Raw genomic sequence first — 24,073 nt, forward strand, 5'->3', positions numbered from 1 at the left:
CTGTTGAGGCTGCAGAACCGACTGAAGGAATTTACAAGTAAGAACCAAGTGGAGGAATTGCATTTTCTTTTGTTTTAGTTTTTAGCACAGGAGTATTTCTCGTGGTCCATGGCTGTGGTTTCTACATGTTTTCTCACCCCTCAAATGATTATAATAATGCTGGTATGCATGTAGTAGTATTAGTAGTAAGAAACCTATGCAAGATTGAAGGTTTCTCGTGATAAAGACTGTGCAAGAGTAAATGAAAAAGCGGTACATAGACCTGACCAGGAAGGTAAATTCTCTTCCTTCCCAGCTAAAGAGCCTGCCAGCACAGTTTTTCAGATTCTGCATTACAGTGTCTGTATTCTGCCCAGATTTGGAATTTAACTGAAAGTCTGTAATTTTTGATTTGGGAGCCACTAGAACATGAAGGTGCTATGCTATGCCATGGTGAATAGCTTTAACCTGCTCACAAATGGGATACAAAAGAGATTAAATGGAATAAATGATGCAGCAGCAAGTGGAAGAATTGATGTGTGATACTGCCACTTAAAAACTCATTGGAGGGAAGATGTCTTGTGCGTGTATTTGAGTTGCTTCAGTTTGCAGCTGGACTGTACCACCTTCTTTGCACTTTACTGTGTGAATAGTCTTAACATTAATGGGTTCTCTGAGTTTATCGGGTTAAATGAAGACTGTGTTTGAGGACTGTTCCATATACACTTGCATCAGCTACCGTAACCTCATGCCTTAGATGTCAGCAGAGGATGGTTATACTGGACCGGGAGGTCCTACCTGCTGTTTCCTGCACGTGCTGTTATGCAATGACCTGTCATGTCCTATGCAGTAATTCCCAGACTTGCTAGTTCTAACAAATGTTATGCATGCCAGTGAGTGAATGTGGAATTCATTCTTTCCATGCCTATGGCCTATTTGTCCATTTTACCTTAATGTTTTTGAGATCTTTTGTAATACTGGAAGGTCTCTTAGATTTAGAAATGGTGAAATCTGTCTTTAGACATTCATGGGCTTTGCCCTACTTGGAAATGATGTTAATCTTCTGATTTCTTAACTTGTCTTTTCAGTTGCTTTGCAAACCTCTGATTTGGACTTCTATGCTCAGGCACTGATACAGTAAAACAGATTGTAAAATATGTCTTGTCCTCTCAAGGAAAACGTTGGTGTGATGGAGTCACAGGCAGCCAAACTATAGAGCTGTTAGGTTGCATACTACTCTTAGCCTCTGAAAAGGGCTTTGAACTAAAGCAACATTTAAAATGCAAAGGAGCATTTGTTGGCAACTCCTGTTAAAAGCAAAACTGACCCTGCAGTTATGAGAGCAGACTATTTCAGAATCATTTGCTAGTTTTGAGGTTTTTGCTCCAGACCATCAACTGTTACTGATCTTGAAGGTGTTTTTTTTTCTCCTGAAATGATTATACATGTGGGAAACATGATGCCATGATTCCTCTCCACTCACTTTTGCACACAGGGAACATGGAGACACACGTTTGCTAGTGTTTCAGATATTACTGTGACGGAATTATTTTGCTCTTCTCTCAGAAGCATGTGTTGATGCTAAAATGAATGCATCACATCCATCTTCTAAGTTTTGTTCTCAAAACTTCTTTTTTCTTTCCTCTGCTGTTGAGTTTGTTCCAGCTTGTGTTACTTTGTTTCCGCCTGATTTCTTTGTTGGACTCTTCTTCAAGTCAAGGACATCCATGTGTCAAAAGTTCTCTCTAATACTGGGGAAGGATGCATTTGTCAGACAAAGACTGAATGATTTGTGATACAGCAAAGGAAGAATGTTCCTAGAAAAATAATGAAAAGGCTAGATTAGCTTCCATCATTACAGTTGTAACGCTGTCACTTGGCCTTGAAATCCTGGAAGGTTCCTCTTCTGTGGCTCTTGTCTTTTGTGGTTTTGTTAGTCTCTTTTGCTTTGTTGTGAGATTCTGTGTGTACAATTTCTCCAGTATGTTTTTGTTTTTGTTTTGGGGGTGTTTCTCCCATTTATTCCCAGTTAGGCTCACTTCAGCCTCTAATACAGTCAGTTCTTGAGATCTGCCTGTCACTCCAGGAGCCAAATGGTATGTTGATGGTTAATGTAGTCAGAGGTGCTGAGGGTACTACAAGTAACAAAGGGAGTCCAGAAACAAAACTGCAGTCCAGCTGGCAGTGCTTGCAGAGAGTACTCTCCTGTTCTTCCACAGTGATGTGTTTATGAGATGATAACTATCAGGAGTTCCAGCACAACAAGAGAAGTTTCTTTTTGTAAGAATTTGTTGGAGATTTGGTCTTCAACCAGCAGGAGAAAACAGACTCTCAACTCCTCAGATGATTTTGTAACCACTGCAACTCGGTGCTTTTAGGGCCTTGTATATTCTAGGAGTGAACAACCCATCCAGTTACCTCTCCCACAAGTTTTTTCAAGAAAATGTTTTTGAAGTAAAACAAACGTAGCTGTATTCTTTCCTAGTTCTGTGCAGTAACTGCCCCCACGCTGTGCAGAAACTGACAAGCACACCCCCTTTTCCTTTCCTCTTCTGTCTATATTTGAACATGTCATTTTGACTAAGTACCACAAATCTATAGATGCTGGAAAGTGGATTATGTTGCTGGCCCATATAGCTTCTCCTCATATTTTTCCTGTCTTTTAAGCAGAAGACAAAACAAATCAGGCCTGACTACTGGCAAATGACAAGGTGTTGAAATGAGTCAGCTTGGCACATCACATACTTGTTGTTGGCATGTTACAGGGTTACGTTACCAAGTGATAAGCAGCACATATATCTGGAATTTGGACTCACCCATTGTTTACATGCTTGTTTTTTGACGCTCTTCCTTCTTCCTTTGTAATTCTTCTTCTTCAGGTCTATATGTGAAAAACACTGATATACAGTATGATTGATACTCAGTGTAATACCCAGCCAGGTATTAAGGAGAGGAGTTTTGAGGAGGGAGGCTTACAAAATGTAAAGTAGCTTCTAGCACATAAGGGTGTGGACTTTTGGGAACAGGCAGGCTGTAGGCTGGAAAACACTCTTCCCCCTCCCTCTGTTCTTGGTTTCTTTCTCATTGGTAATCCTCTTGCCATTTACTGTAATAGGAGTTCTCTTTCTGCCCCTGTTGCTTCTCTAAAGCTCATCAAGACTTGTATTTAAATGTGAAATATCAATATACATTATTTATCATTTGCTTTAAAATTGGTAAAGCCTTTGTCTCAGTAAGTTGTGGTACCTCCTGCTTCTTGCTAAAATGAACATATTAAAGACCTGGTTTCAAATAGAATTTCAACTGTACCTGTCTAATGCACGGTAAGGTCTCTTTTGCCATAGCGATTGTGACCTTTAGAAAGCGAGTATTGAATTTATTATCTCAAAGTGTTCAAATCAACTGGTTGTGCCTTGGTTTTCAAGATGCTTTTATCAAAACTGAACAGGTATTTGAAGTATGTTAGTCTGTTAATGGGGCAAAAAAAGCAGGTGTGCACTTCTTTCCTCTTTGACATGGCAGAAATTAGATCCTTTCCTGTTCCACTCAGTTTCTCTTAGTCTTCATAAGAAAATAAGATGGAGAACTGTTTTCTGGAAAAAGTTTTATTATCAAATTATTCCTATACAGCATTTTTACCCTTGATAAGGTAATACAGATCTATGTATGCACTGGCTTGGAATTCAGTTCCACCAAAAAAAGAAAATCAGCAAACATGACCTTTAGTGCAAATTAATGCCTCAGATTATATGGATTTTCTGTCTTTTCTTTTTCTTTATGCATGTTTTCCTCTCAGAGTGCTCTCCAAGTTCATCTTTGAATGAGGGGAAAATTGTGCTTGTTACAAAAATAGGTAACATTTTAATTTCTAGCCAAGTGTCAGATGGTTTACAGTACGGTGGGAGGTAATTTATCAACCTCTAAAGTCCTTATTTCTTCATGAAATTTCTTCACCCCTTCATGGGGCGAACCCATGCTTGATATTGCACAGATAGGACATCAAAGCAGCAGAGGTTGTGTCAGGTGGGGAAGAAGCTCTCCACAAGGAGGAAGACAACCGGTGATAAAGACCGTTTCAGTAATACATGTTCTTGTCCCACCAGCCTGCAGTAGGAGAAGGGGGGGGGGAAACAGTTACTTTTTTCTCACTGGGGACAAATGGTCCATTTTTAAGCAATCCACTTGTCAGCGGCAGCAAAGGTAGGTGTATGAGTAAAAGGGCAGGAAAGGAAAACTTACATTAAAGTACTAAACTAGAAAAATCTACTTACTTCCTGGGTATCTCCTGATAAACAGCTTGCGTACTTCATCGTAGACCCATATCAAGATGGCAAATGGTACAGCCACAAACCAATACTGGACCCTGGGAATGGGAGAAGAGGTTCTCATTCAGAAGCATCTAACCACTCAGCTGAATTTCTGGGCTCTCTGTCTGTGCTAGTTGATGTAACTGAAAGAGAATCTAGCCTTTTTGGCTTTTTTTTTTTTTCTCCTTAATTTAAGCACTCCAGTGATTAGAAATAAGATGATGTGTGTGTAAGCCTTCCAGTCTTAAGTAGTTACTGGTTTAATTTATTCAAAATACTATTGAGAAGGAAATGTTGCCTGCTGGTGGTATGTACAGTCTCTAAAGATGGCAGAAAAATGGAATATTTCTGACAGTGATATATTTAAAATAGAAGTTGCTTGCATAAAATTCAGTAAAATGCTAACTAGTCTCACCAAAATATTGGGGACCCTGTAAAAAATACTAAAATGTTTGTTCTACACCAGCAGGTTTCTGTGGATCCTCAGTAGTAAATCTTGTAGAACAAGTAGTGCTTTTTTGTGGAAACTATGAAAATAATTCCTTTTTTGGTCAAGAAATTGTCCATCCTGTTGTTCATAATGAATATTTTTAAATATTTATCCTTGAATTGTGCTGAATGGGCATCCCGCTCCCATTTGTCTGTTTCTGGCGGAATGGTAAGCCCGCAGCCTCCATGTGTGGAAGGCAAGGGAAGTGTGCTGGCATCAAAACTCACCTCAGCGGTGTGAAGTTCAGGGCTGTAACATGTCCAAGACCATAGGTAAGAATCAGAGCAATTCCTATCTGGGAAAATATACCCACCCAGATGACTTTGTTCCTACAAGAAAACCAAAGAGGAAGGGTTACATGCCTCTGTCGATGCATAAAAACCTGATGCCACAGCATAAAGCAAAGGCTGTGCCACTTCCAGAGTTGTGGTTGTGCTCTGGTCGCTAGCTTCAGTGATCTGCATTAGATGATGAGTGCCGCAGACACAGCAGTATGAGACAAGTGGTAGGCTCTGTAGCCCTGTCTTATATCCCGTATGCCTGTGCCTTTCCTGGTATCATTCCTGACCTACCTAGATTAAAGATTTAGGTAGACATGCAGTGTGTATTAGTCATGTCTTCTAGTCGCGCTGTTAATATGCACATTGTGACTCAGATGTAAGTGTAAGAAGGAAATATACATAGGTGTGGGCTCTGTACCTGCAGATAAAGAAAAGGAAAACAATTTGCTTTCCTATCAGAAATACTCTCACTAAATGCCAGGTCTTACGTGTGGCCTCCAACACAATAGATATTTTTAACTCCCTGGCTTCCATGGGATTGATGGGTGCAGAGTGTTTTGCAGAGGGCAGCCAACACTGCCTTAGGGAGCTTGACCAGCTGGTATCTCCTCAGAGGCTAAAGTTATCTCAGAGAAGTCCAAATATGCTATCTATCGATAACTATGTAAAGAACTTAAGACAATAATTTGCAGAGGAAACTCTCTTCTTTTTTTGAGTAAATATGTTCATGAATGGGGAGTTAGTTTTAAGCTGCTGTATTTTCAGAGTAACCAGTACAGCGTCTTTCTTGAAAGAAAACCCCTATTACGAAGTCGGAAAGAGGGTGGCGGGAAGCGTAATAAAATGTTTGTCTGAGTTTTGGAATTGCCGGAAGACAGATTTACTGTTTGTTCAATGACTGAATTGGAGTGGGATAAATCACTGAGCTAGCCTTCTCTTAAAGTTAGCAGTAGGCTAATTTATCCTCCCATGTGTCAGGTAAAAAATCTGCAAAACATACCTGAAAAGACCCTGCTGGAAAATGGAGTTTCTCCGTGTTTTCCTGATGATCAAATCAGCAACTTGCTGAATTGTGATGCTAACAAAAAAGGCAGTATAGCCAGTCCACTGTAGGTATGTCCTCTGGTATTTAGTCTGCAAAGCGAAGGAAAAATCAAATGGTGTTGTATCAGACACTCATATTTTGTGCAAGTGACTGCAAACCTTGATACTAGGATTTCAGTTTCTATGGTGTAAATGCAGAGTTATTCTAGATTTAGATACATAATGATCAGATTTTGGCCAGTTGTTTTAGTCCGCTAGTTACTGCAGATGAGTCACGAGGCTGAAGCACGAGCTTGGTGTAAGGAGGTATTTATATTGATTTATTAATGGCTTTTGTGTCTTGTGATTTCTGCAGAATGAGTGAGTGGGAGTGAAGAGTGAAAGGGGGAGGGAGAGGACTTTACAGTAGTGCAGTTCAGAAGCAGGGCTGAGAGATTATGATGGGTCTAAACATAACATCCAGAGAAGGTGCATCTCCAGAGGCTTTGAATCAGAAGGCAGCAAATTGTAGAAGAATGAATAAAAGATTCGAGCCTGAATGAAAGAGCTAGGAGTCAGGAAGCTCTAAAAAGGCTATCCTGAGGGACCATTACATTAAATATAATTATTTTTGCATTTAAATCTCTCTTTCTTTGCCTAATTATTTATTTTGAAGGAAAGTATAGAATTTTTAAGAAACTGTTGGGTGAGAGACAGTGCAAGGATGTTTCAGTGCTTCCTTACCCATTCTTGCCCATATGAATCCTCAAAGTCATTAATGGCATTGTTTTCCCAGTCAACTCGCACACCAAGCAGTGTGGAAGGGAGGAAACCTTGTTCAGCGTACACAGTAAAATAGGTTACAAAGGCTCCCACGGACTGCATGATACCTACAAAATCAGAGGTAGAAATGAGAAAGAAGCAAAATTTAGGAGCACTGGGGAATGTGCTGGATATCAGTGTTGATCTGTCTCCTGTGGCATGAAACTTGCCACGAGTCTAAACGTAGTTTCAGAGCTCTTAGTGCTCTAAGGTTCTTGACATCTGTAAATAAAAACCTGTTGTATTGTTGAATAATGAGCAACAGGAGGGAGTTAGTACCTTTGCCTAGGAAGGCAGAGGAAGGAATTGAGTTTCAGCTTTCGCTTTTCTGAAAATGAGTCAACTTCACTCTGTCTTGTTTTGCTGATACAAGGTAGGGTTTCAGAGAACAGGCCAACCTACCGATCTGCAGATAGGAGTATACAGCGAGCTGCTCATTCACCAGCCTGTCTTTCCTTTTGTTACGAGGTCTCCTGTTCATAATATCGCTTTCAGCTTTTTCGTAGGCTAATGCAACAGAGGGGATCTACAAAAGAAATAAACCATCAGTCTCGGTGGCAACGTTTGTCTGCTTCTCAGATGCTTACCAGAAAAGTTTCATTCTCGGGTGGTTCTGTTGGCCTACCCTACCTTTTCAGTATACACAGAGCAAACAAAAGAAGGATCCGTGTAGCATTCTCTTGACACATATAAAGGATTTGAGGGTTGAGGGGAGTCTGAAACTGTTCCACAGGTTTGATCATCGTATGACAATACAAAGGGCTAGAGGATACTGAAAACATTAAAGGGTCTTCCCCTTGGACTAGGCTCTGATGAAATGTCTGGTATTCATCCCCTGTAGTAACTGCAGCAATCTGTACGATCTCTTGATTGAAACATGCCGTTATTTTGCGCACTGCTGAGTTTTGCTTGTCAGCATAAGTTGTCAGAAATCTTTTCTTTCTGTTCCCCATCTGCAGGTTATTTTTTTCTACTATTCTTTCTCTATACCTGGCTGCTTTTAATCTAGCTCTCTACTCTTCCACTAGCTTGTTATTCAGCTGCAGGGTAAGGCAACTAAATCTTCCAATGTTCTGCATGTCCCTTTGCACCCAGCCCCTCTCACTTGTCATGATATTTCAGGAGAAAATAACTTAAAAAACCCCGACTTACAATGTCTGTGCCCAGGTCAATGAATAGGATGGTTATAGTACCAATGGGCATTGGAATGCTTGCAATAATGTAGATGAGAAAGGGACAGAGCTCAGCAATATTCTTAGTCAGGGTGTAGGCAATTGTTTTCTTTAGGTTGTCAAAGATCAGGCGGCCTGGAGGAAAAGAAGACAGTTCTGTAAAGGCTAATTCTAGAAAAAAAGTTCAATTTTTAACTCAATGAAGTGAAAACGTTTTCTGCTTATGTCCACTTTCCTCGTACATTTCTTCATGCATTTGAGGTTTATTTTCTTAAAATACTAACCTGCCTTCCCTTAGAACCTTCTGAAATTTTAAGTGAAAATAAAAAACATCTTTCAATGAGACAGATTGAAGAAAAAGTCCCATTCCACAATACACTGTAGTTCTAATGGAAACCACAAGTTTTTTACAGTGAAAGAAGAGTGGAATGTGTGTTACTGTCATACAGTGAGGGTGATGTGAGAGCAAGTAATACAGTGAAAATGTAGAGAAAACAATTTGTATCTTTGTGAGGCTCAGAATTGCATAGGAACAAGATGGGAAGTGCTTTTGTTTTGTCTGGAGCTTGAACAAGCAGTGATAGCAGACGGATGCTATGTGCGAGAGAGGGGTCCGATTTCCTTATTGTCTGCTTGTCATGTGTCTATAAATGGAATTTCCAGTTTTTCCAAATATCAAAATCGCATTTCTAAATCTAGAAAGAAAAAAGGGGGGTAAAAGCACAGGAGGGAAGGATCAGGAGGGACCTGCCAGTGCTCTCTGGCTGTCAGAAGCTTTCAGCTAAGAAAGTGGATAGCAACATTATTTTTACCTTCCTCCACTCCTGTGACAATAGAAGCAAAGTTATCATCCAGCAGTACCATATCAGCTGCATTTTTAGCTGCGTCAGAACCAGCAATACCCATAGCAATTCCAATATCTGCTTTTTTAAGAGCAGGGGAGTCATTGACTCCATCTCCAGTCACGGCAACGACTGCTCCCTGGAACACACAAAAGGATCCAGATGTGGGTTTTTTGAGGAGATGGTGCTGTCTTCCCCTAAGGGCAGTCTGCTCTCAGCAGCACACTCCCTGTCTTTAAATCTCTAGAAGATGCTGATACAAAGTTGTGAATCCTCTTCATACCCACATAAAACATAGGCAGCGATCAGAAAGACTCTAGGTAGGATTAATACAGCAACCTCAGACTTTTGTGTGAAAACATCTGTATCTCAGTTTGTTATCTAGACTCCCTTCTTAGTAGAGAGAAATGGGAAATTCGGGGATATGATTTACTACATTCTAAAGAGTAGACATCTATATTAGATGCACTTAAAAATGAAATTAATCTGATAATTTCTTTCTGTGGACTATAAGGGGGCTTAAAAATTTAGACATCTGTATATGTGTATATGGTCTGTCCCTGTCTGAGCCAGACCCAGGCTCATCTCTGCCATCTGTGGGAGATTCAGTTGACACAACATGTTCTGTCCTTCTCTTTTGTTTTGTGAAGTGCTTTTAGAATCGGTCAGTTTTTATCTTAATTGTAAATTATGTAACTGTTCAGTTAGACACCATTCTCACCCTATCCCCACACTTTGGTCATTGCCAGTCTATGCTAGAATTGCACTAGTCATACAAAAGATGGAAAGCTGTGATTATTCAACTCGGCTTCTTCATTATCTTCCAATGAAACCATCTACTGCAGCTAAAGGTCCTGTTCTAGTTGATTAAAAAGTCCATGACTTGATAGCAATACAGAGTGTTCCGAGTGGGGGAAAAAGCCTGACAAACTGATTAATACAAATGTTGAATGTCCTGTCCCTGTGGGGATTTAGCACAATGTCACTACCTATAAATAATGCCATGTACGGAAGGGCTTATAAGCTCTAAGTACTAAACATAGCATGTAGACTGTCTGGCTTGAGTTGGGGGGGGGGGGGGGGGGGCAGTGTTCCTTTTCATCCTTTAAAGAACCAAATCTACTAGGACTGTGGGTGTCTAAGCAGTGCAGAACACACTTACCCCTGTCTGCCAAAGGCCATTCAAAAATAAAAAAGAGATGAAATTGAAAGATTTTTTTTTTTTTTAATACTCTCCTGAAAGCAGTTCAGGCTTAAACCCAAAGAGCTGATAATGCTGATTGGAAAGCTTAGCTCTGGAGCTCTGGTATAATTACAAAAATAAAATAATGTCTTGCGCCACATCTCCTTCTCTGCAAAGTTCAGGCACGGCGGTAGTGTGGCTTTCAGTTTGCAGCATCTACTCGGAAGATGTTGTATCTGAGGGGAGAATCTTTTGATGACAATTTTCATCTTTTTCAGAGCTCTTTACATGTAATTTCTTTCCCTTTTGCCTCTTGTGCTGGCTGCACTGCATGCTCCTTTACATGATATTGCCCATGGATGGCACAAACTCTCTTTAAATCCTGCTTTCTGTGGGTGCTTTTACAGTGTTTGAAAATAATATAGGTAAGCCTTGGTCCTACGTAAATTATGCTATGACATTTTGCGAGACTCGTACCTTATTTCGCTTCTAAACATTCCTGTGGGCAGGAACTGCATAGGTCTAAATGGCCACAAGAGATAAGATGAGAGGATGTGGTAACGTGTTGCTTTTATCTGGGTTTAAAGAATTCCTGAGGGAAGGCTTCTTCCCAAACAGTGTACAGTCTCTGCCGAGGAGGCTTTATGGGCAGCACAGGAGCAGCTTCTCAGAATTACATGCAAAAGACAGACCTTCAGTACAGCTCCAAGCCAGTGGAACTTAGGAAAAGCTCATTTTGTCACTAGGAGTTCAGAGTCTGTAACAGGAATTTGAGTGGCTTGGATTTTGTCCAGGCAGTGTTTGTGGCAATCTGTTAGATAATGTTCTTGCACAGTGAAAAGAGTATAAACAGAGCTTAGCGAGCATTGGAAATTGGCTTCCACCCTCTCACCTCGGGGGTGATATCTGCGGAAAGCTACTGCCTTGTGAATGCCCAATAGCCACATCTGTGTATAACCTTTTACATCTCTTACTCACCTGTCTTTGGCAGCCTTCAACTATAATTAGCTTCTGTTGGGGCGATGTCCGGGCAAAGACTATCTCCGAGTGGTTACACAAGATTTCATCCAGCTGCTGCAAGCTCATATCCTTCAGCTCCATCCCATTCACTACTGCTGCTGTAGCTTCTCTGTAAGAGCCGTGGCAAAGCTGGGTAAATTCTCAAATCAAAAGGCTTAGATAAAAATAGTGTACTCATAGAATGTATGAGGCTTGATAGTAAGGAAAGCAGCAAATTGAGTTAATTTCAGAAGCATTAGTTGTTAATCAGCAGGTGTTGAATGAAAGCCACTGCAGAAATCCAGAGTAAATTACAGTTACCTAGATACAGAGGGGAGTAATTGAGGCTTCCTCTTGAGCAGACATAACAGCAGAAAATGCATTTTAAAGAGAGCTTTGAGTGGGAGGGTGGGACAGTGGAGGAGGAAGACATCTTTTCTGTAAAGAGCTTTTATCTTTCTCTTATGTTGTTATCTTTTTCACATTTAATGGTTGAAAGAGGAATTTAGCCTGATGGTCTTTAAGTTGTGTGATTCTGAATTTGCTTTTCCTGTGTGTGTGTGTTGGCAAATGGGCACTGACAGCGAAGTCCAACATGATCTGCAAAGTACAATTTGCTAGGTTTTTTTTCAAGGGCCAGGAAATGAGAGCCACTGACTTAGACATATAGTCACGTAGGTAGAGGTGACACATTGGATGGACATAATGGCTGGGAATGTATCAAGAAACAGAAAACCAAAAAGCAGCCATGATGCAGAAATAGGCTATGAAAGCATTGTGGAGGAAGAAGGCATAGCTTTCAGCAAAGGAACCCATGGGTGTCCCCTAGAGTCTGTTTGCTCTTACCGTCTATTGACTTGTTCAACAGGAATGTTGAGGCGCTTAGCAATATCTTCCACAGTCTCGCTGGTGGCTGAAATGATGCCTACACTCTTGGCAATGGCCTTAGCTGTAATTGGGTGATCGCCAGTGACCATGATAACCTGAGGAAGGGACAAACACTCAGCGTGAGTGACAAATGTATATGCAATGGCTGGAGCAAGATAAGATGAAATATCTATTGTTGTAGACCAGGAAGCAGTTTAGAATCTGAACTTGGAAAGCCATGCTATGTACATAATAGTGACAGATTGTGGCTATTACTTAATTAGCTCTATATTGACGTCTGGTCTCTGCCTCTTGTTATTGGCGCTATTTTATCAGGGCTGTAAAGGAAGAACTTGTCACACATAGCAAGGTTAGAATAATGCAGAATAAAGAAGCCTTTATATAAGAATTTATATTAGGTCTACTTAAAGGTGGGAGTTCATTAGAATGTTGCATGTTAAAATGGGTCCTTGTGACTAAGGTGTCCTGACAGATAAGACAGTTTTTTCTTGTTTTTCTTGACTACAAGTTGCCAGTTGCCAGATCTGTCTTCAGACTACAGAAAATTTCATCAGGGCTGGGACTTGGGATTCATCTCATCTGAGATCAGTAATTCCAAATGCTCATTTTCCTTGATACTCAATGGCAATGTGGTGGAAGATCTTAAAAGCTGGATTACCCTTAGTCTTTCTGTAGAATCACTGTAATTTTCACTGTAAAATTCTTACCTTGATCCCAGCACTGCGGCATTTTGAGACGGCATCTGGCACTGTGGAACGAGGTGGGTCAATCATAGATAAGAGTCCAACAAAGCACAGGTTGGAGGTTGGGAAGTTCATGGAATCTGTGTCAAATGAGTAGGTGTCTGGAAACTCATTTTCAGGCAGGTACAAATGACAGAAACCTGAAAAGAAACTTAGGTTGATGTGATGTTCAGGAAATAGTGTGAGAAAGAGGAGAGCTTGCTGTATAGCGTCAGGCTTTGCTCCTGTCCATAGAATTCTGGTGCATTTAATTGTTAGCTTTTCGTGGAGGATTTTTTAACCTACTGTTGTAACCTTCACATCAGAGCTCCTATCGAGTCAGGGTTTCATGTGGCAAAGCTAGCAATGCTGCCAGCAGGGAAGAGTGTTTTCTTTTGTGGATTGCTTATGGGATTTTTTGGCTGTGCAGTCTGGCAGATCAACATCAGCATAGAGCAGTAAGGACACCCCTGCCACAGAGATCTTACAGCATGTCAGTGTGGTTTTAACACTCTGCTTAGGAGGCTCTACGCTTTCCTTTTTTCCCCTCTACTGCAAGAGGAATGAAGTCCAGGCACACTGGATTGTACCAAGATTTAAAACCCCGTTTTAGACTGCAGTTTTCTGATAGTCACTCTAGTTGGACTCACCCAGCACTCTCTCTCCCATGCCCCCCAGCTCCATGTATGCTGTTTGGAAAGCTTCTGCCTTGTCACTGTCCAGTGGTTCTTCTTTGCCGTTGATCATGATGGTGCTACATCTCTCTAAAATCCTCTCTGGGGCACCTTTCATCACCAGTAGAAAGCGTTTGTCATTGGGATCATCAGTCTCGTGAATGGAAAGCTGTGTGCCACAAATACGAAATTGTTAGAAAGAGCATACGTGATCCTCATTTGTTTCTAGTTTTGGTTACTTTGCATGGAAGTAATGTTTTTTCTTTTCCCTGAGGATATCATGTATTCCATCAAATGGAATTAACTACATTTATTATAGCTTAGATTTCCTCTGTCACTGAATTACCCCATTAAGACTTCCAGGTCACAAATAGTTGCGTTAGACCCAGTGATAGAAACAGTTTAACTTTGAAACAGTCTGGCATAATTTCCACAAATGAAACACACCTGGAATTTGTTGGTAGAGTTGAAAGGAATTTCAGCCACTTTCTTGTTCCGCGCTCTAATATTCATGACGTCACCCAAAATGACTTCTGCAAATTTCAGCAGAGCTGTTTCAGAGGCATCACCTACCACAACTCTCTGTATATGCAAAAGAAGAAACAGTTTATAGCTCATATACTTCTGCACTTCCATCAAGAGAGCTTGTATGCTTTTATGTGTTCTATGCAGCGATGAGTCTGTGTTGCTATGTTCAGGTTGTCCTGGAAAATCATTTCAGTAAAAATTTGGGCTATCTGTTTTGCACTTGCTGGTAGAACTAAGCTACAGCAAAGAGGTGAAATGAGCGCTTGATTCTGGGAAATTGCAAGATTTGTGATCACGTCCAGGTTTGTGTGGAGGCTTTGTAATGCAGTTTTAGGGTAGCAGCAGGCATGTATGGGTGAGCTGGCTGATGCACAAAATTAACTGACTTTGAGGAAGGCGTTGATGGAGTAAACAGTAAAAATCATGGGTTTGTTCTGGTATTCTAGTCATCAGAATTTACTACCTTCGGCAGTCGTGTAAAGAAGTGAATTAGGGCATGTTTACCTTTTGGATATTGTTGTTACATTAATAGCGTAGTAATTACTAGTGTAGAAATTCTTGCTACCTGAATTGCCTTTTTCTTATAGGGACAGTTGCTCTTGCCTTTGTTGGTTTTCCCCCCCCGTCTTTTTGTGAGTAATACTACTATAATACCAGTAATACTACTATAAATAGTAACTTAGAAGATTGGCATGGTAAAATGGAGGAGATTACTAAAGCTAAACAGAACTTAGATGTATTGTTTTTTCAGAGGAAGAGAAATAAGCTGATGTGAAGTAGGCAGTACCTTCATTATGGGGAGGTTCTCCTGTCCTGGTCTGAATTCCGCCCGGTTGCAGAGAGTTACAATTTTTGATAGTGCGGTCCATGATGGAGAACTTTGATCAAAAGGCTGGGCTGAGAGGAAGCAAAATAAATATTGCAGCCCTTAGCATATTACATGATATAAATAGAAGCTTAAGTTTGAAACAACAGGATTGAATTATTTACAGAAGAAAATGGCTATTTTGAGAGTTTCTGTTACAGAAAAACAATTTGACACAAACTGTTACATCCATCAGTTAGCAGTCCTGGCAAAATTGCTTAGGTGATGTTTCTCTGTTTATTTCCCTACTAAATTTACTGTTGGCAAAAAGATCTGGCTTAGAACCTCCTCCAGACTTAGTTTCTGGGAGTGGCGTTCAAATACTCTTTTTTTCACATCTCTACATGCCTAAGAGGGTACTTTCCTGTTGCACACTACACTTCTATGTGGAAGGAAGACATGTCTCATTTAACTATCAAAAGACAGTCCCATTGACATCAGTTTGACAGCCAGCAGGTGTGAAACACCACAGGTTGGATCCCAAGTAGTTGCGCCTTCCCAGATCCCCCATTGCCCTATTTACTTGTTTGATCTTCACTGGTGTCAGCTGAGTAGATCTGATTATCAAACCAGAGATGAGCAACAGTCATCCGATTTTGTGTGAGGGTCCCTGTCTTGTCAGAACAGATGATGGAGGTAGAACCGAGTGTTTCTACAGCTTCCAAGTTCTTCACCAAGCAGTTCTTCTTTGCCATCCGCTTGGCTGTCAGAGAGAGACTCACCTGGCAAAAGTAAAGAAGTTCAGCTCACTGTTTGTGAGGTACAGTTACAGAATGATGCAATGAGGTTGCATACTTCTGCTAGGTTTTTTGTTTGGTTTTTTTTAGGAAGAGAACATTTTTTTAAAATTTGTCTTTTGGTTGACTGCAGTGCATTTTTTTTTTCTTTTTTAATGCGTTATTAAAGTCAAAGATTTGGCTGTAATTAGCAAAAGTACATTTGCTGCTGAGAGGAACCTGCTTGCCTGCTGGTAGAAATAAGAATGTCCTATCAATTAAGAGGCTGTTTTAGATGCAGAACCTACAATGTAGGGGGAGATCCTAATCACCAACTCAGTGAAACCTGAAATGATTCTCTTCGTTACTGCAGTACTGCTGGTTATTCACTGTTGGTGTACTTTAGGGCTAACAGTGCTTAGCAGGGGTGCTGCTTCTCAGCCAGGGATTTTAGTGATGCTTTATATGTGCTAGTAAGTGGAATTTTCATGCAACTTTCAGGTTACAATATCCTCATTTCCAGATAGGAACAGGTTGTGGAGAAATGAGTTGCATCATTCTGCTGGTTAGCAATTGAGGGAGAACGGTACTTGAAGAACCTTATTTCAAACTGGATTGTTGTGCTGAAGCTTTTAAGATTAATGGTTCAGTTATGCCAGAATTCCCAAATGAAATGTTTGTCCTTTCAGTTTCATGGAATAAAACCCCCTATTTCAAACTCAACTCAGCCAAGTCACTTAGTAGATAATCTGTTCTTCATTGGTTAATGTTGCACTGTAATGAACTGCACAATGATGAATTGTGGTAATGACTGAAGAACTACAGTGGCAACCAGTGAATTCAAGCATAGACTTACCGTTACTGTGGCTAGCAGTCCCTCTGGCACATTTGCCACAATGATGCCAATGAGAAAGATGATGGAGTCTAGAATCTTGTATCGCATAGAAACAGATATAATGAAGAAAACAACACCGACAGAAATGGCCACTCCTGCCACCAGGTAGACGAAATGTTCTATCTCAATAGCAATGGGTGTTTTCTCATTTCCTACTCCTGATGCAAGAGAGGCGATCCGCCCAATGATAGTGCGATCCCCAGTGTTGATTACAATACCGGTGGCAGTGCCTGCAAAGAAATAAAAGACTGTCAGCTCCAGGAGAGACTAACCCTCTTTTCTGTACCCAGTACTGATTGACAGAGACCCTTCTCAGACTTAACGTGACTGAGACTTCACCCCAGAATTACGTTCTTCCCCTTAGAAATCTTATAGCTGTGTTGGTGAAGAGAAAGACGTAAGCTATTTTCATGCATCAGAGTCTTTTTGGATTACATTGCAGTAGGAACGTAGCGTTATCCCGGGCACTGTGCAGTCTCGTAGCAGATACATTGTTAGGTATAACACACAAACCTTTTAGCCCTGAGAATAGGAACAGCACCTCTATGCATGCAGAGCCCTTACACACAAGCACCCACAAGTACTTCGAGGCGTCTGCAACTTGATGTTCTTAAAGGTAGTGATGAAAAGACCACAAGGAAACCACAGTTAATTGTTTGTTGCACCCATAACTAGGCTTGGTGTTAAAACAAATGTCTCACTGGTTAATACTAGAAAGTATGACCAGCCCAGTACTTAAGGCTTTTTTTTTTTTTTGGTGTGCTTGGAAGAATAGTTTCTTGTGAGCAACCAGACCTTTCTGGAATTCCTTGAAGCAGAATTGTTTAAAATGAGTTAGCAGTATTATGCAGCACCCTGTATAAGTGCTATTTCTGAAGGCCTTTCTCTCTGTACACACCTTCCACACAGGTGGTAGAGTAGAATGCAATGTTCCTTGTCTCCAAGGGGTTCTCATGGGTGAAATCACAGGAACGAGACTGTGGTTCCGATTCCCCTGTGAGTGAAGAATTGTCCACCTTTAATGAAACGGAGACATGGCCGTATTAAAGTTAGCGTTATGTACGTAGTAATGTCTAGCCCAGAAGGCAAAGCAGCAGCACATTTAGTCATCGGTGACAGGGCGGTAATCTCCTAGTGCCTTTTCTCTGTGAGAGTTGCCGTTATCACTGAGATAATCTATTTCTGTGGGAGTTCACAGTCAATGTTCTGTGTCTGTTGGTGAGATTTTTAGTAGCAGCCTGAAAGAAAACATGGTTTGAAGATTGGCCTCCAGGTCTGTGGAAGCTCTTAATGCTGTATTGGTATTTCTGCCTCTGTCCTGGGAAAGAGCATTGCTAGAACATAGTATGGACCTAATGGCTTCTTCTGATGTTCAGGGAGTGGAGATGTTAGTCCTAGAAGAGCTGAACATCACAGTATAGCTTCTGCACTCTATGATTTAGTTAGATTATGTCTAATTCAAGCTCTAATAACTTATATTGGGTGCACAGAAATTTCTTATATGTAATGAAAGTCTCTAAACCATGTTTTTCTTTTCCCCATGCTCTGCAAAGTACTGTTTACCTTACAACCCTGAGTAAAGATTAGACGAATGTCTGCTGGGATCCGATCTCCACCCTTTATTTCCACAATGTCTCCAACCACCAGCTGATCTGCTGGCACTTCCTTCTTTATCTCATCTCTGATGACAAGAGCTTGCTGAAAGACAGAAATGTGACAAAAATTAGTATTGTGCCATCCTCTAAACCTCCTACTAAGAGGTAAATTCAAGTTGGGCTTATTGCGCTTGCATCATTTCGAGGTGCATTGTTACAACGAACTTTTATCTCAGATGAAATACATTAGTTATTCTCACCTGTGGAATCATTTTACTGAAGCTGGCCATGATGTTTGTGCTTTTAGCTTCTTGATAGTAAGCGAAGATACCAGTGAGGATGACGACCAGTGCCAGAACTACACCAAGGTAGAGCTAATCAATGGAAGACATTAATCCTGTTAATTTAAGACAAGTGTTCTGCAATGCCTCTGCTAGATTAGATCATAGTTCTGTATTGTTTCAGGAGACTCTTAAAATGAGGTATCGGTCAGGTTAAAAAACAGTTTAAGATAAGAACTTTCAAATTTTGCCCTGCGAATGATCAAGTAAAGCTTTTTTGAGTATGAAAAGGGCTTTTAATAGCAAGTTTCCCATCTCTCTAAAAGCATTCTCTAAACTAACCACGACACAAACCCGAACAAATTACATTCCTAGCAGAGTGTAACTCATAAGGGAATCGAACTCCAGGACTCCGGAGTCCTTTGTGGACTTCAGTATTGCCCTTATGAGTACTCAAGTATTGGGCTTATGGGTAGTGGTTATAAAACCTTTGGATAGGCACTCTTAGACAGAAGTGGTATGTTAGGTATTTGAACATTTATCAGAAATGTTCGGTAGTAGAGGGAGAGTCCTGAAAGAATAAAAGGCCTCCTTGTAGTTACTGAATAACTGTGAAGTAATATTTAAATTACTGAGATTGTCAAAGGGTCAAATACTCGCTTTGTGGTTATTCAAATACTTACATTGTCAAAAGCTGATTCAGCTCCCTGGGCAAGCTGAATGCCAAATGAAATCCAGGAGAAGACAGCTCCTATCCATAAGAGGATGGAAAACCCTCCCACCAGCTGCTTGAGGAACTTAACAATTTCAGGAGTGGCTTTGGGAGGAGTGAGTGAGTTGGGACCATCCCGAGCCAAAATCTCTGCTGCTCTTGCACTAGAGAGACCCTGCAAAAGTAAATGATATGTTTAAAATGAAGTCACAGGAAACATTTTTTTTCTTGACTCGAAACAAAATTCACCTGCTGTTTTTTTCCTTAAACATTGTTTGTGTCACAGATCAGCTGCGGTAACCTGTATCTTTGATTTCCAGCCTTTGTGATTTCAGGGTGGCTACTATTAGTTATCTGCTATGAAGAAACAGATAGTTCTTTACTGGAGCATTGAATTTGGGGCTGTGTCCCTTAGGAGTTTTCATTCTGTCGATTATCTGTCAAGTTTACCTGCACTAGGTGTTTGGAAAGCTGGGGGAAACCAGACATCAATTCTTTTGCGACTCTTTCTGCATTTCCACCAAGACGTTTGCAGTTCATGGGTTTCTTGAAATTCTTGTCTGTACTCTGGCCACGTTGCAATGCTTTGGTATTTGACTGTTAGGTGTCAAAGGGACTCAAGTGTGTAGTTTCTCAAATCTAGTGTTTCCTTCAAGATAAAATAATTTCCAGTGCACTCTCTTGCTATACATTGTTACAGATATTGCCAGTGAAAAATAATTGTAGTGAAATCGAAATACCAGGTAAAATATTTAGAAAAGCTGAGGTTCTGGTGCAAACTTTGAGGTCACATTTTGTGCAGGGTTTTCTATTTCAAAAGGGTTGGTCACACTTCTTCAGGTTTGAGAGAAACTCCGGTTTAAATCCAGGTCAGTGCTGCATGACTTCCTGGCTTAGGCTTTATTGGGAGTTAGTGCATCATACTCGTGCGTGTGTGCATCCACACATACATCTTTGTATGAGTCTTGATTTGAATGTTTTCCTGCTGTTTCTAGGAGGCTTTGTGTAAGCCAAAGGCAAAGTAAGGCAACTGATACAGACAGTTTCCTACTGACTTACTTTGTTCGTGCTTGTACCGTATTTTTCCTCCAGTTCTGAAGTGCTGAGTTTGTGGTCATCCTGGATTCCAAAAGGAAGAGAAAACGATAGTGAGCAGAATGGTAGACTGTTGAAAATTTTATTTCAGGATCTGGAGAATGTTCAAACTGCCTGGATCTGGGACCATGGATCCAGTTGCTAGTAGGATATCCCGCTTTCATGAATAGACAATATGCAATCTGCATATTGATAAGTAAAATAAATTCCACTGGAAGATGGTATTTTGTTTTGATTTTTAGACTACTTTTGTAAATAGTTCCCTCCTCCCAGCAAATCTGTCACAAGAACAGAATGGTGTTAATGGTGTTAATACTACTTGTCACAAATATCTGTGCTTCTTTTAGATAAATAGTTCCTCTTTACATGCTACAGAACTCAAGCATTCAATACCATAGGTGATATGTTGATAGAAGAAAGGGTGTGGTGTCAGAATATGTGTGACAACAATCTGCACTTGATTGACAAGGTAGGGTATGTGATATTATTCTCCAGTCTTGTATAAAGAAGCAGCAGGTTCTAACCACAGTTAAAAAGGGTGTGGGCGAAGGAAATCTCAAAACTCTTCTCCTTTCTCTGCAGTGATACCTCTGTGGTATCATTGACCTAATTATATCTTGTGCCGAACGGAGATTTGGAAGCCAAGAATTTGAGAGATCTCACAATTGTTTTCACAGAATGATTCATTGGTACTTGGATGAGTCAATTAACTTGTCTGTGCTTTGGTTTCTCTTTAGAAACACAAGAGTAATCTTAACATGCCCTGATGGCAAAGATAAGATACATTGAGAATTATTTAGCTAATACTGGGGAGATCTTGGAAACATTGTGGCTAAACTGATGTCTCATTTGGAAGTTTCCTTACCTTTGAAATACTATCTAGCCCATAAATAGCCTCTCCTTTGAGTTGCTCTCAAAGCAATTCAGAAAAGAGGTCAGTATAATTATCTTCATTTTTCAGATTGGAAAACTGAAAAGTATAGAGAGGAAGTAACTTTTCCAAGATCAGCCAGCAGGTCAGTAGCAATCCAGAAGTAAAATACAGGTTTCTTGAATTTAGTGCGCTGTCCTTGAAGTAGGGGAGGGGAGGGGAACTGTGCTTCAAGCTGAGGCATGCTTTTAGGTCTACTAGAAATCTCTGGAGCAAAATATTGTGCTTCTACCTTTTCCTCTGTTTCCTGACTGACTGTGCAAGTGGCAGTTCACAGGAAATACTGATTACAGTTACTCCATCTGGGGAATAACTCCTCTATGGGGAGATAATGTTCTGTACCATTGGTGCCTTAATTAAGCCAGAATCATTCTTTCATTATAGATATTAATCCTGCACAACTTTTTTCTGGCACACTTCAGGAGCGTGAGTAAGCAAATCCATCCCTGTGCTAGGATTTTCAGTGCAGCATGTCTTCTGTTAAAATTGGCATTTCACTCCCCATCACTGAACTTCATTCAGACAGTTGGTGGAGGCTGTCCTGCCAGGTGTAATGGGAGCTTAGCAACACTCACCAGCTCCAGTTCTTTCTTAAGGTCTTCTGTCTTCTTTTTTTTCTTGTTGCCTTTCAAGTCCTTGTATTTCTCCTCTTCATCTCCCATCTCTGTTTTTTCTAGATCTTTTGTCCCATAGATCTCAATTGAGTAAACATCAGACTTTTTCTGTAAAAGAAATACGGTTTTGTCATTGTTGTGAACGTCTGCTGGCACTTGAAGGAAGCAGTAAAAATTACCACAAACAAGTCAAACTCTGACAAATCTACGGGATTTTTAGACAAATTGCTACTGTCTCTTTCTCCTGGTAACTTGGAGTGCTAGTTCCAGTTTATCCTGAGATCTCTCCAGCGCGTGTTACAGCAGTCATGGTCAGATCTTCAGCAGATGTAAATTATAGTGTTTCCTTTAGAGAATCTAAATTACGCTTTTAAGTAGTTTATGGTCTAACACAAAGTGTAGGAATACTGCCCCAGGATCTCAGCATTGCTAGTGAAAACCATTAAGTCATTTATCAGCTCCAAGGAAGAGACTGGTGTAAAAGCAGGAGATGTTTAAAAGGAAAAAGGAGATAAAAAATATTCATCGAAAACTTACCTGTTCCTGGAGCTTTTTAGATAAGTGACTTCAAGATTTATTTTTATTTTAATTAAAATTAACATTTGCGTGTTTATATTTACACATTTACACTTGATCATGTAGCGAGGAATGGAGGCAAACCATACTGGTAGCCAAGGAGAAACAAGTCTGTTTCATTTCAACTAGAGCTCAGAAATGACAGGGAATTAGCAAACTCTTCACTCGTTTTTGCCAGTCTCCTACCAGGTATGGGAAACTGTTAACCTAGGGAAGCTGCCAAACCTCTGGCAATGTGGGTTTTATTGATAACCTGGGGGGAGTGCTGTTTCCTAACTTTTACGTTAATACTGTGGTCTAAAGGGCAAACTTCCTGTGTTGCTAATTTACCAGCTTCTATAATCATAACGTTCCAGATCCTAATTATCTTGTAAGCTGCATGCCATGCCTTGGAAGTACTATTGGTTGACCTCATTTCAGAGGCTTCCTTACAGATTAACCATCAGAGCTTCATGAGAGTCGTACTGGATCTTATCTGATGGCGTGCTTTACTAGTGGGACAGATGAGCTCGTAGGCTGCTGCTGCTGCCATCTGTCTAATGAGTAAATACATACTCTGCAGGGCATTTGTCAGTGTTTGGTCTCCTGCAGAGGTAGTATTTCAGATGAGTTGAGAGTAGACATCTTAATTACATACAGACTAAACCAGAGACATCAAGTAATGGAAACAACAAGAAAAAAAGAGGATTGGGACATCTTATTACTTAATACTATTCTGAACTCACAAGTGGCATCTTATCCTCAGATGCCCTTTAATTCGAGGAATGTTGAAGTCTTGACATTGTATCTTGAGGAAGGGAAAAGCTAAGAGCTGGTGAGTAGTTTGGGGAGTTAAAAGTCTGAAATCCTTTTCCTAAAGCACTTGAATTTGCTTGGTGATACATATCCCAGATAAAGGACATGTCTGTTAAAAGAAGTTCTATTTTTATTACCTTGCCAAAGATTCACAATCTGGTTTATCTATTGGGATTTTTCCTTCACCTTCCTCCTAGTCCTCCTCCTCTCTTTAACTATCCCACCCAAAAATCTGTTCAGCTTTTTAAATCCCTATAAAGTAGAGAGACCAGGAGAGAAAGAAAACAGCTATCTATTGTGAGAACTTGGCAGATGGAGGAAAATAATACAGAAAATTAATGACGTTAGTAAAATCTGTTGATCACTTCTATGCATGATCTATGTTCAACCTTTAACCTGCAAATTTTCATAAAATCTGATTTTGGCATTGTAAAAAATCTCAGATTCTGGCATTTTTTGGTGTTTCGTATTCGTGAAACTGTTGATTATGAAACTAGCCAGTCCTAGATTTCTTCCCTATCCAATCTGATCTCTTTACTCTTTAGGATTAGAGGTGCATACCCATCTACAGTGAAAATTTTAGTCATTGCACTGGATGCCCAACATTGTCTAGTATTAATTCTTTTTTTTTACTTACTATAATTTTACTTTTTATAATCTTCAATTTTATAAACTTTACTTTTTATAATCTACATATGTATATTAAAACTTAAATTAATGCTTGTTCTCAAGAAGAAACACATATGCTGTAGCAGCAAGTCTGTGAACAGTGTACTCACCTTTACCATGGTGGCGAGTTTATTCCTTTCCTGATGTAATGAAACAGCCAAGCCAAAGTCTCTGGATGAAAAGCAAAAGCCCAACTGGAGAATGAAGTGGCTCAGAGCAGTTTTGGTTATTGTACTGCAGTAGCTCACAGAGGTTGTAGTTCCCTCTCGGCTGGCAAGCAGATCTTAGCTGGAATCCTGATGGCACTTTGGCATCCTTCAGGCAGGACGAGTTCGTCGTCCAAAGCCTGTGGAGAAAGATCACTGTTTGCTAGTGCTTTATAAATCAGCATCTTGTGCTGCCACTCCACCCCTCTCCTT

General features: G+C 40.4%; 1 protein-coding gene across 1 annotated transcript; it reads right to left on the reverse strand.

Moving 5' to 3' along the window:
• Positions 1-4,054: 4,054 nt before the first annotated feature.
• ATP12A (ATPase H+/K+ transporting non-gastric alpha2 subunit) lies at positions 4,055-23,773 on the reverse strand (the record flags this gene model as incomplete). The annotated part of the gene is made up of 23 exons (XM_082493901.1): positions 4,055-4,083; positions 4,251-4,342; positions 5,004-5,105; positions 6,058-6,191; positions 6,825-6,970; positions 7,305-7,428; positions 8,055-8,209; positions 8,887-9,055; positions 11,078-11,228; positions 11,945-12,081; positions 12,694-12,869; positions 13,359-13,551; positions 13,830-13,964; positions 14,698-14,807; positions 15,299-15,497; positions 16,348-16,616; positions 17,285-17,402; positions 17,950-18,084; positions 18,242-18,355; positions 18,946-19,149; positions 20,034-20,093; positions 21,576-21,722; positions 23,765-23,773. The coding sequence occupies 23 exons, from the start codon at positions 23,771-23,773 to the stop codon at positions 4,055-4,057; spliced, it is 3,108 nt and encodes a 1,035-aa protein (XP_082350027.1).
• Between the last annotated feature and the right edge of the window lie 300 nt (positions 23,774-24,073).

Source organism: Vanellus vanellus (assembly GCF_965231255.1).
Source record: "Vanellus vanellus genome assembly, chromosome: 21".
Taxonomy (NCBI): Eukaryota; Metazoa; Chordata; class Aves; order Charadriiformes; family Charadriidae; genus Vanellus; species Vanellus vanellus.